At 45.1% G+C, this 16,281-nt stretch overlaps 1 protein-coding gene across 1 annotated transcript in view; it reads right to left on the bottom strand.

Moving 5' to 3' along the window:
• LOC126185878 (follistatin-related protein 5-like) overlaps positions 1-16,281 on the bottom strand; it is a 566,088-nt gene that overhangs the window by 318,113 nt on the left and 231,694 nt on the right. The window contains exon 2 of the mRNA XM_049928165.1: positions 7,538-7,604. Within this exon, the coding sequence (XP_049784122.1) occupies positions 7,538-7,597 (60 nt within the window). The 5' untranslated portion in view covers positions 7,598-7,604. The remainder of the gene's footprint in view (positions 1-7,537; positions 7,605-16,281) is intronic.

Consider the following 16,281-nt stretch of genomic DNA (forward strand, 5'->3'; position numbering starts at 1 on the left):
TCCTGATAACGACATCCTCTTGAGTAGTCCCCGCCCGGAGATCCGAATGGCGGACTATTTTACCTCCGGAATATTTTACCCAAGAGGACGCCATCATCATTTAATCATACAGTAAAGCTGCATGCCCTCGGGAAAAATTACGGCCGTAGTTTCCCCTTGCTTTCAGCCGTTCGCAGTACCAGCACAGCAATGCCGTTTTGGTTATTATTACAAGGCCAGATCAGTCAATCATCCAGACTGTTGCCCTTGCAACTACTGAAAAGGCTGCTGCCCCTCTTCAGGGACCACACGTTTGTCTGGCCTCTCAACAGATACCCCTCCGTTGTGGTAGTACCTACGGTTCGGCCATCTGTATCGCTGAGGCACGCAAGCCTCCCCACCAACGGCAAGGTCCGTGGTTCATGGGGGGGTAGTTTCACTAACAGCTTTAAAAAAAATTCTAGCGGGACAGTCACTTGCCAGTATTGCTGTCTGTCTCTTTTATTTCTTATTACAGTTTGTTGCTTACAGATAATGATACTTTACATCGGCTTGCTTCAATCGAGAACTTACGCCTAAAGACGGAATTATTGATAACTGAGCTGTTTTTTCACAGTGTCTGCTATTGTTGTTTGATTAGTACTGGACTTCTGTCAAACTACTATTATAATTATATTGACATCACTTAACAAATTTGCTTTCGATCACGACTATGCAGTTTCTGCGAAAGAATGTCTGGGTGTGCATCTGAATACGTAACCCTCGATTGGCAATTTGTAAGGTCTGTGACGGGGGAAAATAACAAGATACCTTCATAAGGTGGTGCCGCACGGCTTGTAAAGAACGTAGGGGATAAGATCGGGAAAAGAAGAAAGAAGATCTGTTATTGAAAGAACATTCATACCTTTCATTTGAATTTCAGAAGAGGTGGTGTATTGTGCATTTTTTGTTTGCTGTTGGCGGCCTCTGATTTGGTTCTATGTGTTGGAAGGATTCACCTTTGTTCTAATTTTGCGGCTTAGCGCGCCTACAACGTTTGTATCACACAAATTTTTAAAAGATATCTGTGTTATTATTTGTAGCCCACTTTCATGCAGAGGTCCATTAAGGCTTTCCCATTTCTGTGGTGAATTTTGTACATCGGTGGGCCATGTTTGTATCGTCGTGTAGGTGATGTATGAGACAGAGTATTTCATCTAGAAGACCATCTCTGTACTAATGTCTTTATATGAATTTGTATTTGCTTACGCCTCACCATTGACACAATAAAGTCATATTAAATGTCTTAAGAAATAAACTGTGTAAATAGTCTAATGTCTGAGGACCAAATTAGAGTCTATTACTGTTGTGAATATAAATACTGTGGCAGCACGCCATATCTAATTAAATTACACCAACACTAGCACTGATCCCTCTTGTTGTGGTATAACTTTTAGGAAAATTGCGTCGACGGCAAAAGAAATGGAGTATGGCTCTGAGTTCTTTGCCAGATTAAGTGCTTTGAATTTTGAAAAAAAGAGATTAACTATAAATGATAAATGTCGAACTTCATTATATAGGACGTTTCACAGCTATAACATTTAAATTATAAATAATGTATATTTGGGCAATATTCATTACGCAACGTATTTATTGTACATTTGTAATATCCCAACACTTCAAAGCAGTTTTGAAGACAACAGAAATTGCACTACGAATTGTTACTCAAATACGATAAATGTCAATAAGCCATGACTTTGTGGCACAAGATGCCTTCATATTACCTTGAACTACACTGCAAGACAGGATGTAATGAACTATAATGTAAGACAGGATGTAATTCTTTTTCCAAAACTTTTCTCATAGTTTGGACACCGATTTGGGGCATTTTCCGTTGGTAACGGGGTCATAAAGGCCGAGATACACACGCAGTAAGCAAATACCAACAGAATTACAGGGAAGGGCCGTGAGTATGGGGCAGATTGACAGCAAAGGATTTAAATATGGAGGCAACATGATACAGCACGCTCTAAGGCATAGCCTATATAGGCAGCCAAATAATCCTGTTGGAGGAACACCAGCAACTGAGCATTACATCAGAGGATATAAATGCCACCTTGGTTGTAAAGTTCTTTTATTATCACACGACTGGTTTCGGGCTCTTATAAGCCATCTTCAAGTGCTGTAACTTGGTGCTGTGGTCTCCGATCGCCGCGGTGGATGTGTACTAGGCGCGGTGTGCTACCTATGAGCGCAGAACAGGGAGTAGTAAACGTCCAGCGCGGCGCTCCGGGATCACAGCGCCAAGTTACGACACCTGAAGATGGGCTTATGAGAGGCTGATACCGGTCGTGTGATAATAAAAGAAGTTTACAACTGAAGCGGATTTTTGAACCTCTGCTATATAGGTAGGTGCAAAACGGCTGCTATTCGGAAACTCAACTGAAAGCTAGGGTCATTAACAGATGTCCTTTTTTCTTCTTCCTGGCGTTATCCTGTATCTTCAACGGGTCGCACGTTAATCTGGATTTTGCAGTGCTAGTGATAGTGGGTAGCTAGATGCCCTTCCTGTCGCTACCCCTCCCCCTCCCCCCCCCCACCCTCCACCCTGGATGGAAATTGTGCATCCTATTGTTTGTGTGTAGTGTTATCTATGCTAAGGTGTGAGAGTTTCTGAAATGTCTGCGAATAGTGCAAGTGAGGTGGGATGTGTGTACCAGCCCAGTATTCGACTAGTAGGATATGGAAAACCGCCGAAAAACTCCACTTGCTCTCGACGTTCATCTGTTGGACTTATTCTACCCTAGGCCGGCGCCTTTTTCCAAATACGGAACCTGTGTGCTAACGTGGGCGGCTATGCGGGCAGGTTCTTGCAGTGCTTGATAACCAGGTCAAAGTTAATTGAAACTACTTGCAACCGAATAAATGTCACAACTTACATTTCTCTTCCCGCAGTAAGCAAAAATTTCACAAGAAGAAAGGATTAGAATTTAAGATTCGTGACATGGCGCTGCGAATGGAGAACCTATTGGGCTGCAATATGATTACAGGTTTCGTATTTGAAAACTGTGTTCGTTCATACTGGTGTGTAACAGAACTGGTTGACAACAACTTCAGAGACAGAAATGAGGTTGGCAGCGTAAAATCAATGTTCCTTGAATACCATTTACAGCAACATGGGATGCCGTATCATACAGACTAATTACATTCAATGTGAACGTAAGTATGCTTGTTGAATCCAGTAACCAAATCTTACATGTGCTATGTTATTCCAGTAAATTTTTCAATTGCTTGAAACACTTTTCTGAACTCATTTTTAAGGATATTTCCTTCTAATTACTTGATTTTTAATCTTGTTTAATGTATACTGAATAACGCAGACTATGCGGCAATTTGTTTAGTGTTGTGCTCGAAGATTATATGACCACGAATGGATAAATTATAATACAGTATGCTAGCATTTTCGTTTCATTTTCTATTATTGCCACCTGTTTCTGTGCTTTATTTTCACGTGATATATGCACACGTACTTTTATTGCATCTGTATGTGCAAAGACACAAGAGTGACTGCTTCTGTTTCGGCCGGAAAGTTCACGATACATTTCTAGAAACATACGAGAACAATTTGCCTTAAATTTAATGTTACCAGACATTTGTTTTTTTGACATCTACAGTTCATCTTTGTGCCTGTACAAAACTCATCAACTGGTCAAACAGTAGAAAAATCATTTACCCTTCAGTCAAATGTAATATAAGAAAGACACAGTGCAGGGACATATTTAAGTAAAGACATTAGTTTCATCTAGTAGATGTCAAGGAAGCAAGTGAAAATCCTACTTCACTCCTGTGCGCAAGCTTCACTCATCTATAAGACCAGTATTCCATTGGCACATAACTTTATTCAATGTTATGGTAAGTCACGTAGCTCCATGTCAAACGAGAACTGAAAAGATAATCAAACAGCAAAACCGGAAGTCTGGAATGACGTCACAGTATATATATTGCTCATTAGCGTGATGATCCAGCTTTGAAATGCAATACTACAGCGATCCTGCCTGGTATTGATTCGACGAGACCTTGGCAGGTTTCTAAAAGTACGTAGCACCACACGTTTACAGGTAATGCAGTTTCCGTAAATTACAGTACAATGGTTTGCGAGCGCGGAGCATGCGCCCGATAGCATCCCAGATGAGATCCATATCATATCAAGCGAATTTGGTTGCCACTAACGTGAGTTCACTATCATGCTCCTCAAATCAATGTGGCTCGTTTCTGGATTTGCGATATGGAATGTCATCCTGGTGGGACATAACGTCGCTGCTTGAAAGGGTGCGTGAAGGGATGCAGGTGGTCCACAATAATGTTCACGCAATTTACAACTGTCTGGTGCCTTCGATTACCACCTTTAAGTCCCACGGAAAGCCGCGTCCCCGTAGACTAATACTGGCACCGCCGACCTGCATCTGTGGCGAGCTGCAGATCCCCAGACCGTACTGTCACCTGTTTTATAATGTAATATGAAGATCCGAATAGTCAGGCAAGTCAAATCACCAATGCTCCATGAAAACTGGAAAAGAATATTCGCTTCTGGGAATGATTGCGTTTCTAAGTATGTCTACATTCCCTTTCCTCGCGTGTGGTGAAGCAGTCTTGAAATTACAGCAGCCTTGTGGATTTTAACTGTCTCGCGAAAAAGAAGTTTCACTTACGGTAATGAAGAGTAAAGTTGTTTCTGATGAAAGCCATTCTCTGTGCAGGTACAGAGCGAAGGAGGATAGTCTGCCAACCCAGCCCAGTACGATCTAGGACTGAGGGTGGGCATAGTGCCATAGAACTGTACTGTGCTGGAAGCAAAAACAATCGTTTTTAATTAAGACAAGAATCTGAAAGCCACACAACATGGGAGCAGCCATAATGGCCAGCGAAGCTCACGTGGATGTCTTTTGGTTGGCCAAGACTGAAAATTCATCACGTAGTGGAGAAATTTTCTGCAGTCTTCCCTGCACAATGGGACAAATATAACTTAATGGTTGACCACGATAAAATCCGCAGGAGTAGAAAATTATTAAGCTTGTTTATTAAATTATCATTGGGCCGAATACGCAAGGTCTGTTACAATTGGCCGGGAAGATCCTGATGCTGGCAGAACAAGCCAAATTTCATACAGAAAAGTTAGAGAACACTTGCTTTATGAAGACTGAAGGCAGCACACTTGTCCTTAGGCACCTGCAGAAGACAATTTGCTCGAGAGCGTGAGGCCAAATCCTGGGTATTTGACCTGCAGAGGAAAATGTTTCCAGTTTAGAGCAGAATACAGAGGCCGAGCGGAGCTTAGAAATTTCAGGCACCGCTGCAGCTATTTTCTGTGTGTGTGAATTCCTAACGGACCAAACTGATGAGATCATCGGTCCCTCACACATCTTCATAGTGGTAAGCAGGGGCCGTTGTTGTAGATCATGAGACGAGGCTAGCAGGAAGTCAGTTAACTTGCGTCAGAGTTTCAGTGTGGAGAACTAACATTCAGTTCCAGCTAGTTGCACCTATCAGGCGCTTAGGAGAGTGTATTAGTATTCGTTCAAGAATTTCAGAGACTTTTCTATAAATATTTAACCTTTTCTACTATCACTGGCAATATCGGCGACGCCGTTTTATGTATTGATTCACCTGTGCCAAGACGATAGTTTGTGTTTTCATTCCCTTGTACACTTGTTCAGTGTTTGTATTCTTGATCCAGCGGCTAAATCTTTCTTTTTTTTGAGATTGTATTCCATTAAGAAATTTGTTCATCGCGACCAGATGACGAGCATTGCAAACCAGGCAAACTCCAGCACTGGTCATATAAATTTCAAACTATCTTTTTATTATTGCATATTGATTTCAGTCACAAAGTGATAATCTTCAGTGCAAGATTAAGTCCAGTGGACTCATACAGTCATGCGCAAAATATAGCTTCAAACATAGGCGTTCACAGTGAAGATCATGCCAACTAGCAAGTCAGGTTCAATCTCTTTGAATCATACCTGCTAGTTGGCATGTTCTTCACTGTGAACGCCTATGTTTGAAGTTGTATGTTGTGCATGATTATATGAGTCCACTGGACTTAATCTTGCACTGAAGATGATCACTCTGTGACTGAAATCGATGTGCAAACACAGTTTCAAATTTGTACAACGAGTGCTGGAGTTTCACTTGTTTGCAGTAAATCATTTTTGTTGCCTGTTGGTAACAAACCAAACTGTTATAAAGACCATTCGATTCCTTTCGTAGTTTTATGGAATTTTCACTTAATAAGCCGTTATCCGTTGTGCGAACTTTCTCGCAGGATGTAATGGGGAGCAGCTCACAGGGGATCTATAGTATCTTAGGAAGATACAACTCAAGCGGTACCTCATACAGGCAAAACGTTTCCATTGACCAACGGTCCAGTATCGATGATCCCCAGACCATTGCGATTGTAAAGGAAGATGTCGTTGGGACAACATGGGAACATGTAAGATTCGTTTGCTGCAGTGCCCCATGTTCAGAAAAACGTATTGAATGGTGTACTCCCGTTAATCTGCTACAGAGCACGCTCTGAACGGTGTGCTCCGAACCATTTGTACCCACACCAGCTTTGTGCTCTGTCGTCAGAACTCCCACAGTTCGTCGGCTGTCCTGCTTTACAGCGGGGGAAGCTGACCTCCGCTACTGTGATGGGGCGTAGATGGCAAAAGGCGTAGATGTCTACAAGCTTGTCACCCCTCGTCCATCAACCACTTGCTATAGATGCTCACTACAGTAGCCGACCAGCTTGACCGTTTCCGAGTTGCTTCCAGGCACCACGCCGCATGAATCTGTCCTTCGTAAAAGTCGTTTATGTCAGTGGATTTCCCCATTTGCGGCCCTTGTCGTTCCTGGAATGACTCCTCATTCGTCTCTCTTGCACTTAATACTTGCCTTACCGGTGCAAAACGACGCTTGCCTTACCGGTGCAAAACGACGAAGTTATAGAATACACTTCTGTCAGCAGTCGTGAGCTTTACGTTGATGGGTCGTACGCAGAATCCTTTTCAACTGGGCTGACAGCAGTCAAGTTGTTAGATGGTGTCAGGCGCGTCTACACCTGTTACAACGTAGTAAAGCGTACAAATTTACGTTTAATTGCCAAAGGTTGTCCTACCCGAACACGATTAATTCTACAACTCGGACGTTCTGCAGCGTCCTTGGATAATATCAGCAGTAACTGAGTCCTATCCTCAATTTGTTCCTTGTACTGGCCTCTACAATCACATGAAATTTGTTGGTATCTTATGGAGACTATCTGTACATGACAAATACTCCAAAAAAGTCGTGCCTTATACAAAAGTGAACACATCATGACTACACACATTACTGACAATAGGTAAGCACCTTTTCTATATCATTTACAAAATACTGCAAAATGGTCCATGAATAAGAGTGCATATATGATTCTAATGAAATAAAAATAGTTGCTCAGTCTTGAGCTTTTTTCTCACTCTCCAGACGGAACTAAGATTTGAATGTGAATGCTGCTGTGTTATGAACGCTACTTGAAATTTGGGTTGAATCATGTTCTTACCTTTGCTTCAGCTGCTGCGATAAGTGCTCCGAGCAGCAAAACGCCTTTCCACATCATCATGGTTTTTCTGGAAGAACAGACGGCACACTTTAGCAAGAACAGAAATCAGATGAAATAATGAAGATATTATTTGGGTTTCACCCCAAAACAAATACATGTTTCATAAACTTCTACATATTGAAATCTGAATTTTCTAGTGTGTGGAGCGACACACTATTGTGTTAGGAAAAATACTACAATATCTCTTGCGTAGTAATAAGTGTAACTCTGTGTACAAATACTCCACCACAGGATTTTTGTGTCCCGAACATCAGATGTTAATTTCTTTAGAACTGCCCTAGCATATTAATATTTGTCACGTTTCTTTATGTAACGCTACTCGTTTCGGAACCGTATCTTCCCAATTACTATGCAGCCAGTAGCAGGTAACCTGATTCGTAGGGATGCAGCCCTAAGAAACTCTCTACAAGGCAGTAAGACCACCGAACGAGATGGCAACGAGAACTGAAAATCTTAATTCAGGTAACCAGACTTAGGAGTCCCGTGGTTTCCGTAAATGGCTTGAGCCAAATGTCTGGGTGCTTTGAAAAAGAAGACGCGCCTACTACTTGCCCATCCTTTCGCAATCCTAATTTGTGCTTCGTCTCTAATGGCCTCGTCGAGATGGGAGGTTCAACTCTAATGTCCTCAAACTCCTTTAAAATAGTTGTTGAACTGCATGCGTTGTACCGTAGTCTCAACTGGAATTATGAATAGGGATGTTAGGTAAGCTATCGCCCAGATCCATGTCAGTAGAGTCAGGCTCCCATCTAAGCTGGGTAGCTAATTAGGAAGATATCGGCCTTGGCCTTGACTGAACCGACGCGGCCTCCGTCTAACGTGATTTAGGCCTACCACAGAAAACCTAAGGTGGGCGGACCGGTATTCGAATGCCGCTCCTCCAAAAAACGAGAGCAATGTATTTGTCAGTGTGCCACCAGGTTTGTGAAATTCAAATTCTTATTAAGCGCATTCCTGGGAAAGAAAAGTTTACTGGTATGAAACGCAGGCTTTAATCTGAAGAAGAAATTTCTGAGAATTTGCGTCTGGAGTACAGTACTGTACGGTAGTGAGTCATGGATGCTAGGAAACTGAAAAGAATACAGTCGAGGCCTTTGAAATGCGGTCCTAAAGAAGACTATTGAAAATTACGTGGACTGATAAGGAATGAACAGATTCTCCGCAGATTCGGCCATGAAAGAAGCTTTAGGAAAACCCTAACAAGAAGAAAGGGCAGGATTGTAGGCATATAAAGACAGCAGAAAATAACCTCCATGGTACTAGAACAAGCTACAGAGAGTAACAGATAATAAATGATGTTGGGTGGAAGTGTAATTTTGAGACGAAGAGCTTAGCTCGAGAAAGGGTTTCGTGGCGCTCCGCATCAAACTGCTCAGAACACCGATGACAGGAAAAAAAAATATTCGCCTGCATGCGCGATGTGGAAAACGGAGGATTAATTCCTGCGCTCTTATTGTTGTTATGCATTCTATATTGGAAATAAACTGATAGCATTTCTTTAATTCAGTTATAAACCTATAATTTCACATCTGAAATTACACAGAAGCCTACTTTATTTCGATTGTTACTGCAAAGGAATTGCATTAGAATTTGTTCTGTTTTCATCTTCTTGAGTGAAACCGTCAACGAGAATTGCATCCCACCACCATCCTCAGCACCAGGCACGGGCAACCTTTGGTGACTCGGGGCCATGATTCACATACTTATTTAAGCTCGCTGTCTGCCTCGTCAAGTAACGCACAGCAGCTCTCCTCGGCCATTAAGTCAAAACTAAAGCGTCTGTGACGTTAACATTGAAGTGGTAACGCACCGGTATGAATGGGATCCCTTTCCCGACGTGCCACGTAGACAAATTACGCCTCGAAACACACGGTTTTGAGAGTACAATCATTTTATGTTGATCCCATTCTCAGATATTTAGAAATATTTACGCAACATGAATATAGTTTCTTTACAAACGACGTTTTACAATTGCTATATTAAAAACTTCCAATGCAAAATTGTACAACGCCTTAACAAAGACACAATTTTCACGATCCATAAATAAATGCAAATATCTGAAGGTGGGATGCCAGGCATCTTGAAATGTCAAATGGTTCAAATGGCTCTGAGCACTATGGGACTTAACATCTGAGGTCATCAGTCCCCTAGAACTTAGAACTACTTAAACCTAACTAACCTAAGGACATCACACACATCCATGCCCGAGGCAGGATTCTAACCTGCGACCGTAGCAGTCGCGCAGTTCCGGACTGAAGCGCCTAGAACCGCTCGGCCACCAGGGCCGGCTCTTAAAATGTCAACGCGGAAAAATAAACACCTATAAAAGCAACTGGCTGCAGCTGATTTATTATAAAATACCTTAAATTTGAAGAGTTGCAGTGTCCTAATACGTCGCTCACCCTTCCACGAGTTTCTTCGAGTGGCCAAATTAAAACCAATCGCGAGCAGGATCCGCTAGTTGCCCACCAGTGCTCTACACATACGTAGCGTTCATACGTCCCATCTTCTAAGTGCCGTGGATATCCCCTCCCCTGAAGTTTATCACTCAGTGCAAATCCTTGAACGCAAGGCATTCCACATTGTTTTTCACATCTCCCCGACACTGATCCTTACCAGCTAATTCCCTTTTTCCCTTGGAACACACTGAACACTTCCATTTATCCTGTACATCGCAATAATTCAAATACTGATGTACCGTCACGCGCATACAAACACAAACCTCCATCCCTTCACTTGTACACCTTCCATAATCTATTTTTATGCAATTTCAACACTCCCTGTCCGAGGCAACTGCCTTTTACCCTTCAAACCAGATCTAGCCCCCTCCATAAACTTCCTCAAGTAAGAGCACCCAAGTTCTTTCCCATACATACAACTATATCCTGACCTCCAACTCGAATACAGCTATGCCAAATCGAATGTTTAGCTACAGTCCAGTCTCCCACACTTTCTCTCTTTCCAAATGCATGAATCTACTAGATATATACTATGTGGCCCACTGTGAAGTGTACTAGTTATTAGGGCTTGTTCCCGTTCTATCCTCGTATGAAGCACGGGAAAAAATGGTTTAAATGCCTCTGTGTGTGCTACAATTAATGTAATCATGTTCTTACGATCCCAGTTGGAACTACACTCCTGGAAATGAAAAAAAGATCACATTGACACCGGTGTGTCAGACCCACCATACTTGCTCCGGACACTGCGAGAGGGCTGTACAAGCAATGATCACAAGCACGGCACAGCGGACACACCAGGAACCGCGGTGTTGGCCGTCGAATGGCGCTAGCTGCGCAGCATTTGTGCACCGCCGCCGTCAGTGTCAGCCAGTTTGCCGTGGCATACGGAGCTCCATCGCAGTCTTTAACACTGGTAGCATGCCGCGACAGCGTGGACGTGAACCGTATGTGCAGTTGACGGACTTTGAGCGAGGGCGTATAGTGGGCATGCGGGAGGCCGGGTGGACGTACCGCCGAATTGCTCAACACGTGGGGCGTGAGGTCTCCACAGTATATCGATGTTGTCGCCAGTGGTCGGCGGAAGGTGCACGTGCCCGTCGACCTGGGACCGGACCGCAGCGACGCACGGATGCACGCCAAGACCGTAGGATCCTACGCAATGCCGTAGGGGACCGCACCGCCACTTCCCAGCAAATTAGGGACACTGTTGCTCCTGGGGTATCGGCGAGGACCATTCGCAACCGTCTCCATGAAGCTGGGCTACGGTCCCGCACACCGTTAGGCCGTCTTCCGCTCACGCCCCAACATCGTGCAGCCCGCCTCCAGTGGTGTCGCGACAGGCGTGAATGGAGGGACGAATGGAGACGTCTCGTCTTCAGCGATGAGAGTCGCTTCTGCCTTGGTGCCAATGATGGTCGTATGCGTGTTTGGCGCCGTGCAGGTGAGCGCCACAATCAGGACTGCATACGACCGAGGCACACAGGGCCAACACCCGGCATCATGGTGTGGGGAGCGATCTCCTACACTGGCCGTACACCACTGGTGATCGTCGAGGGGACACTGAATAGTGCACGGTACATCCAAACCGTCATCGAACCCATCATTCTACCAATCCTAGACCGGCAAGGGAACTTGCTGTTCCAACAGGACAATGCACGTCCGCATGTATCCCGTGCCACCCAACGTGCTCTAGAAGGTGTAAGTCAAATACCCTGGCCAGCAAGATCTCCGGATCTGTCCCCCATTGAGCATGTTTGGGACTGGATGAAGCGTCGTCTCACGCGGTCTGCACGTCCAGCACGAACGCTGGTCCTACTGAGGCGCCGGGTGGAAATGGCATGGCAAGCCGTTCCACAGGACTACATCCAGCATCTCTACGATCGTCTCCTTGGGAGAATAGCAGCCTGCATTGCTGCGAAAGGTGGATATACACTGTACTAGTGCCGACATTGTGCATGCTCTGTTGCCTGTGTCTATGTGCCTGTGGTTCTGTCAGTGTGATCATGTGATGTATCTGACCCCAGGAATGTGTCAATAAAGTTTCCCCTTCCTGGGACAATGAATTCACGGTGTTCTTATTTCAATTTCCAGGAGTGTATGTGCAGGGGGTTTTAGTATACTCCTAGAGTCATCATTTAAAGCCGGTTCTTGAAACTTTGTAAGTAGTCATTGTCGGGATAGCTTCCATACATCTTCAAGAGTCTGCCAGTTGGTTATCTCAACATTTTAGCGACACTTTCCCGCATTTCAAATAAACCTGTGACCATGTGAGCTGTCCTTCTCTGTATACAATCAGTATCCTCTGCTCGTCCTGTTTGATACGGATCACACACACACACACACACACACACACACGCACGCACACACACACACACTAGCAATATTCTAGGATGACTGGCACGAGTGATCTGCAAGCAAACTCCTTTGTAGATTGACTGCATGTCCCTAGTTTTCTGCCTGCTTTATCCAAGACTTAGCCCATGTGATCGTTGTACTTCATGTTCTTATCAAGTGTTGCAACCTTGTTTACAAATTCCAGCTGTGACTCACTGACATTAAATTCGTACGATACTATGTTTACATCAACAGCATCGCTCACTCTCTCCTCTCCCTCCCGAATCACACTCTCCCCCTGCCCCCCCCCCCCCTCCTCTGTAAGTACCTCATATTTTACTGTTTCATCAGTTTTATCTTAAATAAAAACCCTGTGTTCTCATCCATTTAAAAATTTTAAGAATTATGTAGATATTTTATTTCTTTTTGTTGTGTACGAATTCGATAAGAACAGGTGGGCTACACAACAGTGAAGCAACTGTCGTAGTGGGAAATCTGGACAGCAGCGGAAATGATTAGAGAACAAGTTAACGCAACAAACAGATGATTTGCTTAACTTGTGTGTCACCAAGCATACGAAGACACATTACAAATAATGTAGCAAGAATTAAGAGTCCAGCTCATACAAAAGCAACTAATGGTTCAAATGGCTCTGAGCACTATGGGACTCAACTTCTGAGGTCATCAGTCCCCTAGAACTTAGAACTACGTAAACCCAACTAACCTAAGGATACCACACACATCCATGCCCGAGGCAGGATTCGAACCTACGACCGCAGCGGTCGCGCGGTTCCAGACTGTAGCGCCTAGAACCGCTCGGCCACTCCGGCCGGCCACAAAAGCAACTAGGATGAGGCTCGCTGCACTAAGCACGAATGATGATGTCATAGCATTGAGGCTCCAAGTGCAAGGTGGAGACAGTGACTGTTGCCAGTCGTGCTATGTCGTGGCGGCTGGAGGGCGCTCACGTTACCCAGCCACTAGAGGCACGGCTCAATTGGTGCGCACCATTAGACCTGTCAGATCTCGCGTGGCCACTATCGTCGTCTAATGGACACGCCTGCAATTCCGCTGTTACGACGCCCGTTAAGTGGTATTGATGAATGGTATCACACTTCTCTTTAATATCTTAACACTATTTTATTAATAAAATGCTGGTGGCTGAAGAGCAGTATGTTGTTGTGCTTCTAGTCCACCATCTACCTTTTTTATCCTCGGGAGAGTAGCTAGGGATATCTCTAAGCTGTCATTCCACTCTCTGAAAATGTTCGTGTTCTACGTTATGCAGCTGCGAGGGAGGAAACAGTTGGTTGTCAGTTGCACAGCAGCGGAGACAAACGGTCCTCGGCGCTAGCCAATGGCGGCTACTTAAGCGGGGCAGCGCAGTGTAAACAGCGGTCGCTGCTGGGGCCTGTGGCCATCCGGGGTGCCATTAAGAGCAAACAAAGGACGTGCCGCAGCCGGCCTAATGCAATTGGCGGCTGCCACGGCGGGGGCGGCTGCGGCGATAATCGACGGTAATCAGAGCGTGCCATGCGCGCACCAGCGCTCGCCGCTGATTTGCGCAGCGGCTCGTATAATGAATGCGCAGGCCGTATCGCACAAGCAGATCGGCTATCGATACATTCACCGTGATACAAGAGCACAAGGGCTGACCTCTGAGGGTGCAGAACGAACGGTGCAGATATTCGCCAGAGTTCCTCTAGACTATATTATCCAACACTGTAGTCTTGAATTAACCATTAATGAACCCTGTCAGTTCATCAGGAAGGCTACGGCCGATATTTCCGACTTGTGGTGGATAAAGGCAATGATTTCCTGGACTGTCTCGTTACTTTCCCTCACCTCTGTCGCTGAGTCGTTTATTTGGTATTGTGTTATTTACGAAGGAGGAGAAGGTGGTGGAGGGAGGATCCGGGAATCAAGCGGGACTGGTAGCGGGGGACAATACCACTTTGAATGACATTAAAAATGCATAAAAATATATCGACAAGAATAAAAGAGACCCTCTCAAGCTTAATGCGTTGGTGACGTGTTTGAACTTTAACAAATAAGGATGCTGCTATGGGCTCCTGTTAACATTTCCTTGATGTCATATTTGGATGCAGATGAGACTAAAGAGGAAGTCATAGAAAGGTTATTGTATGGGTATTGGAAAGAGTCAAGAGAGAAGATAGAGGTGGTAGCAAGCACGTAAGATTCCAGTTATTCGGGGAAACGCTGGGTTCAAATGGTTCAAATGGCTCTGAGCAAAATGGTTCAAATGGCTCTGAGCACTATGGGACTTAACATCCGAGGTCATTGGTCCCCTAGAACTTAGAACTTCACTGATGCTCATAAATTGAGGATAACTGCGGAATGTGGTGCCATACAACGTGGCATTACACTAAACTGGCGCTAATAGCATAGGCACATAGGCAACACACACGAGACAGATCTGTAAGTCCACGGTGTTGGTGATAAGTTGAGAAAACCGTTCCGAAACACATGTGCTACAAAACGCCACTGTTTTCTGCGCATGTACCCCGACACCAATACGGGATGTGATCACCATGCACAACGGGTTGGCATACTCTGGGTCAGGTGGTCGAGCAGCTGCTGGGATACAGCCTCCCATTCTTGCACCAGTGCCAGTCGGAGCTCCTGAAGTGTCGTAAGGATTTGAAGACGTGCAGCGATACGTCGACCGAGAGCATCTCAGACGTGCTCGATGGCGTTTAGGTCTTGAGAACAGGCAGGCCAATCCATTCGCCTGATACCTTCTGTTTCAAGGTAGTCTCCCACGATGGCAGCTCGGTAAGGTCGTGCGTTATCCTCCATCAGGAGGAAGGTGGGACCCACTGCACCTCTGAAAAGGCGGACATACCGGTGCAAAATGACGTCCCGATACACCTGACCTGTAACAGTTCCTCTGTCAAAGACATGAAGGGGTGTACGTGCACCAATCATAATCCCACCCCACACCATCAAACCACGACCTCCATACAGGTCCCTTTCAAGGACATGAAGGGGTTGATATCTGGTTCCTGGTTCACGCCAGATGAAAAGTCGGCGAGAATCACTGTTCAGACTATACCTGAACTCGTCCGTGAACATAACCTGGGAGCACTGTTCCAATGACCATGCACTGTGTTCTTGACACCAGGCTTTACAGGCTCTCCTGTGACCAGGGGACAGTGGAATGCACCTTGCAGGTCTCCGTGCGAATAAACCATGTCTGTTCGTCGTCTGTAGACTGTGTGCCTGGACAAATTTCCTGTCTGCTGGAATCGTTGCCAGAATCATGAGATCACACTTTGTGGCACACGGAGGGCCGGTGTTGCTGTGTTTGACCAGCCTCCAGTCGCCCTAGTATTCTGTCCCTCATAACGTCATCAATATGTGTTCTTTGAGCCATTTTCAACACACAGTCACCATTAACACGTCTAAAAACTTCGGCACACTTACTCGCTGCACCGTACTCTGACAAGCACCAACACACCTCTGCGTGTGTGGACTGCTGCCAGCGCCACCGTGCGACGACCGCAGGTCAAATGCAGCGCATAGTCATACCTCGAGGTGCTTTAAACCCGCAAACCGCCCACCAGATCGTTGTTTCACCATGTATCAGCATTATCCTTAATTTATGAGAATAAGTGTACTTAAACCTAACTAACCTGAGGATATGACACACATCCATGCCCGAGGCAGGATTCGAACCTGCGACCGTAGAGGTCGCGCGGCTCCAGACTGAAGCGCCTAGAACCGCTCGACCACAGCGGCCAGCCGAAAAGCTGGGTTGGAGCCATAGTTTGGAATGGATGAGGTTAGTAGTTGATAGGCTGAAAAGTTTTCAGAATAGATTTCATGATCCGAAAGCGGTGGAAATCTTCCTCGGAGATGACATGGACT

The sequence above is a fragment of the Schistocerca cancellata genome, chromosome 1 (assembly GCF_023864275.1).
Source record: "Schistocerca cancellata isolate TAMUIC-IGC-003103 chromosome 1, iqSchCanc2.1, whole genome shotgun sequence".
Lineage (NCBI taxonomy): Eukaryota > Metazoa > Arthropoda > Insecta > Orthoptera > Acrididae > Schistocerca > Schistocerca cancellata.